A 13,448-nucleotide genomic window follows, 5' to 3' on the forward strand; every position below is an offset into this window, starting at 1 on the left:
ATCAATTATCAATGAAAGATCGTCACCTTACAACAACCACCATAATCAAACATCAATGAAAGATTGTCACCTTACAACAACATCCACCATCAAACATCGATGAAAGATCACCACCTCTCATGATGATTTCCAATAGAATCATGTAGTAACTCACATGATATCCACCATGAACCATGTTAGAGGGTGGATCCACCATAGCTGATCTTAGAGGGTGGAACAAAGGCTTTCACCTCAAACTTCTCTATCACAGAGAAGAGTGCATTACAAGGAATTTCACCTAAAACTTCTTCCTCATTAAGATCTCAATGTGTTCACTTTTTCTTCCAAGGCTGCGTGTTTTACTCCCTTTGAAAGAAATTGTCCAAGATCCTCTAATGCCAAGTGAAGATCATTTGAATGACCAATCTTTATCTTAGAACAAAATTCTATCACAGTCTGCTCTCTCTCAATAGAAGAGCCCCTTGTCTTTATTTCATAGTCCCATTTTTTATCACTCAACAACATTCCTAATGTATTATTCTCCTTTTCCTCGAAGACTATTCCTATAGACCAAGGAACGGAACAAGAGCACATCAAGGAAAATGACTCTTATTATTCATATTAGCATGAGACTACAATAAGAAAGTAATTATTATACTAAAAAATAATAAATACCTATCTGCACATCAACATCCTTAATATAAGTTGCTCCAATGAAGGCCCATATGTATCAAATCAAAGGATGATTTAGATTTGAAAATTTGATGATGTCCCTTTACTTACATCTCCCTTCTAAAGATGGCTCAAGTGGCAATGGAACATTGGTTATTATTCCCCCCCATAATGTAAAATCCTCACACTTATATCATTGAACTATATTGCATCAATTATGAAAAACTTCATGTTGTTTACTAGATCTTAGAACCTTAGTCTATTTGTACTATGGGAGGATGATATACGAGCAATCAAGTTGAGCTTTCAGCTCAGAGTCTTACGAGAAGCTCATATCTTTTGGTAATGCTCAACTTCAACACAAATGTAATATCCCCCTAATAATGAAAAGTAACATTGAATCATATATATAATGAATTAAAATGATATATAAATGGAATATATAATTGATTTGGATGTATAAAATTGAATAATAAATTATTAAAGATAAAGGTCAAAATAAAATTAAATTTAGACATTAAAAAATATTATTAAATAAACAATATCAAAAGAATAAACATTATATAAATAAATATAAATAAATATTTAACAAATAAACACCTATCAATAAATAATTATCTAAGTGAATTAATATAATTGAATAGTTGGAAGACCCACGGGCCACAACCTTTACATAGGTTGACCAACAATATATAAAGTCATGCTTGGTTATTGAATGGAACATCACAGGAGATATAAGTAGAATAAATGGAATAAAGTATGAAAAGACCACTCAAAGGAGCATACAAAAAAGAGCTTGAAAACAAGTTTTAAACCATTTTTCTTAACCCCACTAAATGGGCAAACAACAAATTAGTATGTGAGGTGGAAAGTAAGACAACAAATAAATTACCTCTAAAAACCACATACTATACCATGTGAAATATTAGAAGTTAAGAAAAATTCCAGAATAAGGTAAAGGGCATTATCTGTGTGAAATATTAGAAGTTAAGCAAAAAAACCTGAAAAATAGGGGCAATGCATTTTGAGGTAAGTAGTATTAGAATTTATACATTTTATTAAATAGAAAAAGATATCTTTATTTAGTTATGAAAATATTATATGACTTTTACATATATATGACATGTGAATATCAAAGTAAATATATGATCGAATATTTGATTTTACCAATATTTAAAATTTAAATGGAATAATTATTATCATTTGATAACTAAAAATAATTAATATGAGCATTTTGATTGATTAATAATCATCTATCATAATGGACCCTAAATGGGACATTACAGTGGTATCACAGCATGATCTTGCCATCCTGCAGGGTGAAGATAGTTATAAAAGAAGATCAAACTATTGAATACAATTGTGAAAGAAGCGTGGGAATATGATTAAACAAATGATGAATCTAAGTTCATACAAGTGATTTATTGTCAAGATGGGAGAGGCAGAGTAAATCCGCTTGAGATAGGTAGATTCCAAGATAGGTAAGGACATGGGTTCCAATGCCTTGAGGAAAGAGTCCAAGATGGGTGAGGACATGTTTTGGAATGCCTTGAGGAAAGAGTCCAAGATAGGTAAGGACATGATTCCAAAATCCCTAAGGAATGAGTCCAAGATGGGTACGAACATATAGTCCCAATGCCTTGAAGGAACCTACTCGTAGATTGGTATCTAGCGCCCTATGACATTGAGCTTTTCATCCTCTTAAGGAGGTAATATATTAAACACAAAAGGACTTGAGCTCAATATGCTAACCTATTCAATCTATTTCATTAAATGAATCATCAAGGAAAATATATTGAAACTAAAGAGATTGATCATACTATATATTTTGATAATGAAGGTATCAATCAAATTATGTTTGGAATCATTTGAGCTACTCACCTCAACATCATGAAATATATCAATCATAAATATCATTCAATCATCAAAAAGAAATTCACCCATTGTGCTCAATCAATTACATACTATTAAATAAGGATCGATCTTATGTTTACCAATATGATTAGCATATAATCAATCAAAGTTGGACCATTTGTAGTACTCAATCTAACTCAAGCTTGGAGAAGGAATTGAGAAAGGTAACAAGAATTTAGGATTCATTGAGATTTAACAAATGAAATGAAAATCTTAATTGCTTGAGGACAACCAATTTTGGGAGGGTAGGACTGTAATTTCCCCCTAATAATGAAATGTAACATTGAACAATATTTATAATGAATTAACATGATATATAAATGGAACAGATAATTGATTTGGATGTATAAAATTGAATAATAAATTATTAAAGATAAAGGTCAAAAGGAAATTAAATTTAGACATTAAAAAATATTATTAAATAAACAACATCAAAAGAATAAACATTATATAAATAAATAAATATATATTTATTTAACAAATAAACACTTATTAATAAATAATTATCTAAGAAAATTAGTATAATCAAATTGTTGGAAGACCCATGGGTCACAACCTTTACACAGGTTGACCAACAATATATAAATGTCATGTCCCCAAATTTGAATATAATAATTAAATTAAATTAATTGATTAACTAGTTCCAAAATTTAAATAATATAACAAAAGAACCTTTATTTAGTTACTTTAATTAATTAATATGGGGCCCAAGTTAATAATATTTGTATTTGTGGTTCCGATTGATTTAGTATATCTTAGACCCATTTTAATTTAATTGTTTCCATAGGCAGGTGTGGCCATCGGCTATTTTTATACACCCTCAGAAAGGATTCCCCGATGGGTATTTAAGCACGACATGTAGGCAATAGTAGGTATGTGATTTAGATTATTTTTTTGTATTGCGAATTTTGTTGGGGTTTTGGATTGTTCACCATTTCGGAAGTGAAAGATCTTCCCTACTTAGCTATTTCCAGTTTTGGTGGGATTCAATGCTCACCCTATTCCGTTGCCTATAATACTTTGTTCGAATCTGGCAAATCAGAGCACCATCTTGTTTGCAAATATTAACTAAAGGTTATCTGTGTTCAATCTTCATTCTTGTTTGGCTTTATCTGATGAATTTGAGACTCCAAGTTTGTTTATGGTTGCATTGACGGAGCCCATCTCCCATCCGTACACCTTCCACTACTGTGCAGACCTTGGGCTTGGTGCAACATGCATTATACTTGACCGTACTACATCATAACATTTTCGTACGGCCTGATATCTCTCTCAATTGTATCGTACAGCCAAACCTATGATTGCTTCTCTCACTAAACGACCTTCTTCAGTCCACCGTACAGCCACCTTGAACACATCATACGACCATTCTCCTACCTAGACATTGTAGACATCCTCTTCTAGCTTTAGTGCTTCCCTGTTAGACCATACGACTTCCTCAATTGCTCCATTGACCATGATGGATGAGAGAAAGATTGTTTCAGAGAAAACGTATGGGAATAGAACATTACAATAAAGTCATGCTTGGTTATTGAATGGAACATCGCAAGAGATATAAGTAGAATAAATGGAATAAAGTATGAAAAGACCACCCAAAGGAGCATATGAAAAAGAGGAGTTTAAAAACAAGTTTTAAACCATTTTTCCTAACCCCACCAAACGGGCAAACAACAAATTAGTATGTGAGGTGGAAAGTAAGACAAAAAATAAATTACCTCTAAAAACCACATGCTATATCATGTGAAATATTAGAAGTTCAGAAAAATTCCAGAATAAGGTAAAGGGCATTACATGTGCGAAATATTAGAAGTTAAGCAAAAAAACCCGAACATATAGGGGCAATTCATTGTGAGGTAAGTAATATTAGAAGTTATACATTTTATTAAATAGAAAAAGATATCTTTATAGGTTATGAATATATTATATGACTTTTACATATATATGACATGTGAATATCAAAGTAATCATATGATTGAATATTTGATATTACCAATATTTAAAATTTAAATGGAATAATTATTATCATCTGATAACTAACAATAAGTAATATGAGCATTTTGATTGATTAAATAATCATCTATCATAATGGACCCTAGAGGAGACATTACAACAAAGTAGTCGCACTTTATAATGCTTAGAATCTTTAGGATGATCTTGTAGCATCTCTGATGCATGCATACAGGCCAATATAGAAGCAATTGTTATGCATTTAATAACATTTTAATCATTCCAATTCACACCTTCTAGTGCAGATCTTCTTTGAACTCAATTACTTTTCTATAGGTAAGGCTAGAATGTCCAATTTGTTGAATCTCCTATACCCCAATACTCTAGCATGATGACAGGGAGACTTTATGTGTCTCTTTTGAACTACGATGATGCCAACCACATTAGCAACGAAGATCATAGGCTCTTCCTAGATTGTTACAATGGCCAAAACATCAGCTAGGATGTGCAGACTTTCAAGTAGACATATTTTGACTCAAATATGAGTTGAAATGTATTGGAATTTTGTTTAGTTAATTCCCAACCAAGAAATTGAGAAACTCCACGCACAACAAGGAAAGTCTTCATACAAATTATCTACTCAAGAGTTGCCACCAATAAATTTATCATCTTGATCTCAGTTCAATTTGCAATTCACCTCATACAACTATGCCAAAACTTGTAGTCCTTATCAACACAAAGTTCATGCAGCAATAGAAAGTCCTTCACAAGAACAATAATAACCAACTCAGGTGATGACGATAGAATTTTATCCCCATTGGTTCTCCTTGAGGCATGAACTATCAATTATAAACTATGAGAAATGACATACCATATCTAATTTTTCAATCTTTAGCTATAGAAGCATCAGAAAATCTTTCCTTCAAGTCCACACACTAATCTTCCTTGTCATTGTACCCTTATTAAATTGCCATTGGCTGAATCAATTGCTTTTAAGGAATTGCCGATACTAAGGATGAGTCACTAATATATATTTATGGGAGGATGTTGAATATAAAGTCAATATTCAAGAATACATAGTGAATATCTGTAATTATTCAGTAATCATGTTATAATCCTCAACGATAATAGAAATCAATGTAATATTTTAATATATCAAATTCTTCAACAGTTCGATATGTCAAGACTTTGATGGTGGCTTGTCTCGACAGTTAGCTATATCCAACACAATTCAAATCCTCGAAGTATTGCGATAATTAAATAGTTACTCCCATGTATGCCACCTTATTTTGCAACAATACTTCCATAGTAGATAAATATTTATAATTGTGATATTGTTGAAGAGCACACAATTATACTGAGAGGGGGGGTGAAATAGTATAATAAGAAATTCGTCAATTTAAAACTTTTATCAAATGTAACCTCAGTACTAGCGTATGTTGGGACGAGTTTCCAAGACGGGGAGAAAATGGGCCTCATTTTCGGGACGGTGGGGGGACAGTCAGGGGACGGCGGCAAGGGGAGGGCGGGGTAGGGAGGGGTGTTGTATAGTATACATATAGAACTTGAAATGCTTGTTATCAAGTGATGTTTTAGTAGAACATATGAATTTAAAATACTTGAACATAGTAAAATTGCAACATGAACTAGAACAATTGAACATTCAACATGGTAACATATTACATACCCAATAGTAACATTCACAAATCAAAATTCAAATACAAATTCATGTACCCATCCCAGCGGCAACATGGTTGCAGAATGATAGAGGTGGGGTTACTTGGGTACGCAAGTACTTGGTGCAGGGACGTCTTGAGGACAGGTACTTTGAGGTTTGGGAGGGGGTGCAAGTCCCCGTGTTACACTGCTTTTATCCAAATAATTAACTTCAAATGCTAAAATGAACATTATGCACATGAATACATTAACACAATGAGTTACGTGGAAACCCAATGCAGGAGAAAACCATGACAATAAATGCTTTTTATATAAACTATTCTTTTACAATGTTTTGTAGGCTTCGACCTACTAAAGGTTCCAACCTCTATGTTTATGAGCACTGACTCAGTGGAAGCTTTGACTCCTACACTTCACAGGCTCTGACCTACAGGAAGCTCCAACTCCCTCTGTTAACTTCGCGAGCACCAATCCATTGCATACACACTTCAGCTCCACCTTGATAATGTTGCCGACTCAACTGATGATGGACATTCTTCTTGTACAACTTCCTTCTTTTTAAAACTGATATTTATCTCTGGATTGAAATCATATTCACCTTTGTAGCAGCAGTCCTCCTAATTTTTCTTGTATAATTCTGACACACACTTATAGTATATATATATATTTCAAATTTAATAAAGATCTGAACTTATATTCTATTATACTCCTTCCATCAATCTGCTCTACATTCCTCTTACTCTTGTTAAATATTCTTCTTTCACACACACCTCTTTTTAACTGCAGACTTCCTCTACTTTTCTTTTCGTTACTTTACTTCTTCACACATCTAATTAACTTCTTTTTCTGCATTTTCTGTGCTACCACCACACATCTCTCATCACACACCTTTGCCAAATAATATACTCCTTTTATATATCTTGTTTATTTCAAGAAGTGTCTTTTAGAATAAAAAGTTGTATCTTTTTAATGCGAATAATATCCATTTTAATCTAGAATTACCAATAAGTTAACTATCGGCTTGCATCTAAACTTAGCATAACTTTATAACTTTTCAGCGGAGACTTATTGAATTCATTATAATCAACATAACCTTTATTAATATAACCTTCTAGTCATAATGTCTCTAATATGATGAAATTTTGATAGAGACAACTAGATATTTTCCTCCAGCTATTGCTGTGACCTTTACGAACTAATGAGGGTGTTGATTGCTGACATTTTGCTTATTTGGTTGGTATATCTTTTCTATTGCTGATGATACTTTTGTGCCACCATCGTTGATTGATCATTCAATTAACATATTCTATTAACTATATGCCATGTGATGAATTTCTGTTTTTGCTGAAGGAGTTCCCATCATCCAGATTTCATTCTATAACTTCGCTTGAATTATAATTTTTTACCTCTTCTCTGCGATATTTTATTCATCTCATCTCTATCTTCTTTCACTATTGATATGGAAACAATATGCACTGCTGCTAGATGTGAACTCACCCATGTCACCATATTTCAATCTTAGTTCACTTCATCTGCAATATCTGCATAGCCTGGGCTGCTGTATCCATATTTTTCATCCTCTATATTTGGGATTCATTGATGCTTTATATTAACTATGGTTGACCTGCTAATTATCAAAAAGACACCCGATATATATCATGAAAATTCACGATTGCATTTGTAGTTTATGAATTTGATTGTTTGATTGCTCCAGTGGCATAAGGCTCCATAGCATTGCTATTTTATATCTTCATTCGGTATATATTATACAGTTTTTCTATGTTGTTCGAAATGTTTCCAACGTATTGAGAAACCCTTCATACTTCATCTTCATGTTCGCAATTATTCATTATGTATTTGACAGCACATGATATTTTCTGGTCTATGCCCTCCACTTTGATAGATATTTTTCCATAGCCGATGATGTGCATGTGGAATTCATTTTCCCTACCACATATAATTGTTGCTTGGTTTTTAATATTTATCGTTCAACTTTTATTTGTTGTTCTCTCTTGTATGATGACTTTTCCATCAACATCTATAGACTCCTTTACAAATAGTGGCTTGTTTAATACTGCCATATATGTAGTGTTCCATTCTAGAGTTGCCTCATGAAGTCCCTGTATTTTTAGTATTGGCAATCAAACCTCAACCTATTACACTCATTGCCGTACAATGGAAAGCCTACACAACATCCGTACGGTGAATACAACATCTATATGGATTTGGGGACCGTACGATACGCTATTAGAATGTTTATGCTTCAGGAATACGTTTGTGCTTCGGTTAGAAGATATCGTACAATATTTTTTTCCTCTAGCCTTTTGTGTGTTGTTTTCTTTGTCACTTTATTTTCTAGCTTTCCAACAACATCCCTTTGTATGCTTCAGGTAGTCTTGTCCTCTACTTCAGGTAGTCTTGTCGAGTGCTCCAAGTAGTATCCCTCAGTGCTTCAGGTAGTTCTTCCTCAGTGCTTCGGTTAGTCTTTCTTAATGCTTCAAGTAGTCTTCCTCAATGCTTTAGGTAGTCCTTTCCAATGCTTCGGTAGTTTTCCTCAATGCTTCAGGTAGCCAGTGCTTTAGGTATTTCTCCCTCAGTGCTTCGGGTAGTCTTTCTTTATGCTTTAGGTAGTCTTCCTCAAGGCTTCGGATAGTCCTTTTCAATGCTTTGGTAGTCCCCTATCACACATGTAGGTCTAGACCGACAAATTCCTAGTAACGGGGGGAATATTGTGTAACTTCTGTGATGCAAATTAAGTTAGTGATATGAAGATGATATTTGCCAATCACACAAAAAGATAATTGTCAAGATAGAGCTTCACTGAACAATATTTATAATTGCAAAGAAAGATAGTGCATGGATTTGCTAGACTTGAGCAAGTAATACCAAGACGGAATAGGGCGAGGGTTGAATCCCACCGAAACCGGAATAGCCAAGTAGGGAAGATCTTTCACTTCCGAAATGATGAACAATAGAGAATCCCAACTGGAATTTGCAGTACAAAAAAGAATAATCAAAATTGCATACCAACTACTACCTACATGCTATGCTTAAATACCCTTTGGAGGAACTTTTCAAAGGTTTACAAAGATAGCCGACAGCCACACCTACGGAAATAATTAAATTAAAATGGTTCAAAGATATACTAAATCAATTGGAACCACAAATACACATATTATTAACTTGGGCCCCATATTAATTAATTAAAGTAACTAATTAAAGGTCCTTTTATCATATTATTTAAATTCTAGGACTAATTAATTAATTAAGTTAAATTATTACATTAAAATTTGGGGACATGACAAATCCTCGCTACCCAAAGATTGCTTGCCCTCAAGGAATCCATCATCAAATGAAACACCAACAGCTCCAATTGTGGTGCTCAAATCTGCTAAAGGCTGTTATGATCAAGGATTAAAGAAGCCCTAGACAATGACTAAAAATCCTACACAACCTTGCATCAAAACCTCTCTAGATTCTAATGTGAACCTTGCCAAATTGATCTTCGAACCAGCTCCAAAACAGTGCCAAAAATCTGGAATAAATTTCCGCTTCCTCCAAATTTGAGTTTGGCATAAATCTTCCCAATTTTGGGAATTAACACCATAATTTCAGACCTGTAATAAAATGCTTGTTGGACCCTTTCTCAAACCTGATAAAACCTTCATAGACTATATGAGTATATTTTGAAAAATTCATATATCTATTTAAATATTTGTATACTGCCATCCCCTGCTGTTCCCTATTTTGGTCCTCTAGGAAATGTCCCAGAAGTGTGTCCCTTGCCGTTCCCGTTCCTGGAACTCGATGGAACATGGATGAAAACAGAGGAATTTACGATGCACTATTTTTTTCCCCTTATCATATTAAATTGAATGAATGAATAAGTCTATTTCATGCAGTATCAGCCCTTGGAACCAAGCTTTTAAGGAGGCTGATTTACGTTCAATCAACTTTTTAAAATGTTTGCTATGTTTCACAGAAACAAGAATAAAGTGCTGCTAACATCTGAATCACGCTTTTATTAGCATTTCCATGCACTTTATAATATATCTAGTATTTTATTTGATCTTGTGAGTGAATAAACTCAACTGCTAACACAATATGTATTCTGTTTATGAAGGTTTCTTTCAGATGACTCACCTCTGATAAGAGCATATGGGATGATTCGTTTTGACTCCATAACAAAGCCATCAAAGGAGTGGGAAGGTTTTGGCTCTTTCTACTTTGTTATTCCACAGGTAAAAATGCATTGTTCTACCTCTGCAAAGGCTTTTCTGAACTGTATTAGTTTGTAAACAACATTCGCTAGTGTCTTTCTTGCATTTGAGATTCATTTTCAGTGCCCTTTTGGAGATTCTTCATATTTCACCACTATATTTTGTAAACAGATGGAACTAGATGAGTGTGAAGGAAGTTCGATTCTAGCAGCAACTATTGCATGGGATCATTCTCTCTTGTCGACCTTCAACAAAGCAATAAATGCAGTTGAATTAACTTTGGGTCAGGTATCCAGATGGGGAGTTGTGTATTTACTTTTTACTCATTGCTTTCTATATCATTCCGTTTGTTGGCCCTTTCTGTGAAGCGATAGAGAAAAGATGCATTTAAATTGACATTATTTTTGGTATGCAAACAAGGAGTTGTATTTTTAGCATTAATGCATTTTGTTTTGTATGGTATCACTTTCATCTTCATTCCTTCTATAGCTTACCTGACAACAGCAGTTTCAAATTTGAAACATTAGTTATGAATCTCTCAAATTCTCAAAGTTTAACATGCATAATGTATTATTTATATATTGATGTTGTTGCTACAATTACTTCAGATATCTTCTCAAATCAGAATATCTCCAAGCATGCATCATTTAATGGTGATAAACAAGGTTAATACTCCAGATGAACAGTCATGGAATGCTGTTGTGCAAAAGGCCTTGAACATGATAGAATCAAGAAGTGCTAGAGACTGGCATTGTTCTCAGCAAGGCAACTCCTCTTTTCATATGAGAAGTCTAAGAAAGGTAACCATTGTTTCACTTATCTCTAGTTGCTAACATCTATGGTTGCAAAAATTTGATGAAAATTAAACCATTTGTGAAGAATATCTTGTTAAAATGATAAAAATAATGTTTGAAACAGTGAATACAAATTGATAGTAGCATAAGCAGAAATAGAACTATTAAAATGGTCTGTGTTCAGCAATAGATTGATTTACAGCTTAAAATGCTTTCCAAAAACATATGTTTTAGCTCCAGAAGATTAATTACAAGAATTATCTTCTCAATTCATTTTAAAATATAATTAAGAACATATAATTATTGACTTCCTAGAAGTATTACTAGCTTACCTCGCAGAAGCGTTCTCATATCCAAGATTCAGTACCTGAACTAAGGAGTCGACGTCCATAGGGATATACTATACCACCTCAACTAGAGGAAAGTAGAAGACTGTTACTTAAAAAAACACTATATTTGTAATTCATATTGGTATCCTATCTAACCCATTTTAGTCTGGTTTATTCACTCTATGATATCAAACAATTTCTATAATGCTGATTTTTACTAACACAGTTAAGTTAATGGCAGGAATAATCCTACATGTCTTGTGTTTAAAGTAGTGAATACTACATGGTAGCATGCCTTTCTGGATTATGTTGATATCTTTAATGTATCCATTGCCCACATTATGGATATCATTTCCATTTCTTGGGAGAGAGAGGAAAGGTTGCATGGTGGGCAAGAATAAGGTGAAGGAGTTGGATTGTGGGAGGCAGGAAGTAGAGAGAGAAAAGAGTAGCAGGCAGTGGAGAGATAGTCAGTTGTCCCTTTTCAGTATTTCAAGAAAAGTTAGGAACCCAGTAATTGTTTTGAGATTGCTACCTATGCTTGAGTCAAGAACTTGTCAGTTTCTGATAAGGATCCTGAGAGAGCACATGTTGAACAAGTGATAAAGGGATCTGAATGCTACAAATACATTTGAATAATAGTCAGCTGAATATTATGAAAAAAATATTATAATAGCTGGCTAGATACCTGTTGTTTATTCCAATTAGGCTAATACGTAGTAGATAAGAATATAATTTAAAAATATAGAACATCAAACACAAATGTCTGCTTTAAAAAGATGGAGCATGTTATCCATTCCAGTTATATCTAATAAGTAAAATCAACTAAGAGATAGATCTCCTAATTACAACCAACAAAAAATAAATACTGTATTGCGTGAGTTGACTACCAGCTGCTAGTGACTGCCAACAACCAACAATACATAGTCGGGAATTAATCTTTCTCTTTAAAAATGTAACAAAGTTCATGCAGCCCAGTATAATGATACTTGCCAACTACATCAACACCCCCAGAAAATAATCATCTCCCAAGATGACTGAAACAAAACGAAAGGCTGGACACAACAAAATAAAAAACATTTACTGAGAGGGGTGAGAGAACATCCTTGGATGTCAGTGTAGATTGGAGGGATTGTTCAGCCACTAGCTCTCCCTCCCGAGTTGCCTTCACCATGTAGATGTCCTCCATTAGACACTTCTTAGTTTTCTTCATCTTTTGGTTTGTTACTAACAACTTGACATCCTTCTCCGTGAGCTGCTAACTTTGTTCACCAATCAAAATATTCTTCTTCTTTGGCTGAGTGGTCAACTCTGTCAACCACTCCTGCCTTTTTGCCAACTAAGTTTGTTCTCAATTCCTACCTTTTCCATTGCTAGAATGCAATTGTGCTCCTGAGCTATTTGCTCTTGTGACTTTTGGCTCTATGCCATCAACTCCTTCATTGCCTCTTCAGCTCAGCAAAGGGCCTTGTCATGTGATTGAGTAGCTTCCTTCATCAAAGCCTCATGTCTATAGTATCAAAGAAATTGATCCCAAAAGCACAACTTCCTTCCATGGAGTGCTCTTAGTACCCTATCATGTTGGCCCCCAACTATTGATCATGGAGGATGCCAAGCATTTAACATCTCTTGCGCTTCCATTTGAGGCCACCTTTGGGAAATGAATTATCACAACTCCTCCTGCTGGCATTTCACTTGCATGAAGACAAGAATGCGCTTTGTAGCTTTTGCTACGAGGGGATCATGACCAATGTCTATGTAATATCCCAAATGGATATTCTCCGAACCTTATCTCAAAAAAAAATTTCAGAATACAACCAGATTGCTTATGCAATAAACATTCAGATTTGTTCAGCAGATAAACAAAAAATGCTCATATAGAAAACCTCATAAATTTCTACTGCATGATAATATCA

General features: G+C 34.0%; 1 protein-coding gene across 8 annotated transcripts in view; it reads left to right on the plus strand.

The window, feature by feature from the left end:
* Window positions 1-13,448, plus strand: part of LOC149548160 (isochorismate synthase, chloroplastic-like) — a 208,020-nt gene that overhangs the window by 14,159 nt on the left and 180,413 nt on the right. For all 8 annotated transcript variants that reach the window (XR_016353997.1, XR_016353995.1, XR_016353996.1 and 5 more), the window contains exons 3-5: window positions 10,313-10,430; window positions 10,581-10,697; window positions 11,018-11,209. Coding sequence is in view for 5 of the 8 variants with exons in the window: in XM_089792201.1 (XP_089648327.1) it covers window positions 10,313-10,430; window positions 10,581-10,697; window positions 11,018-11,209 (427 nt within the window). In the remaining 3 variants the exon portion in view is untranslated. The remainder of the gene's footprint in view (window positions 1-10,312; window positions 10,431-10,580; window positions 10,698-11,017; window positions 11,210-13,448) is intronic.

Source organism: Cupressus sempervirens, chromosome 7, assembly GCF_028749045.1.
Source record: "Cupressus sempervirens isolate cs-2001-9-10 chromosome 7, ASM2874904v1, whole genome shotgun sequence".
Taxonomy (NCBI): domain Eukaryota; kingdom Viridiplantae; phylum Streptophyta; class Pinopsida; order Cupressales; family Cupressaceae; genus Cupressus; species Cupressus sempervirens.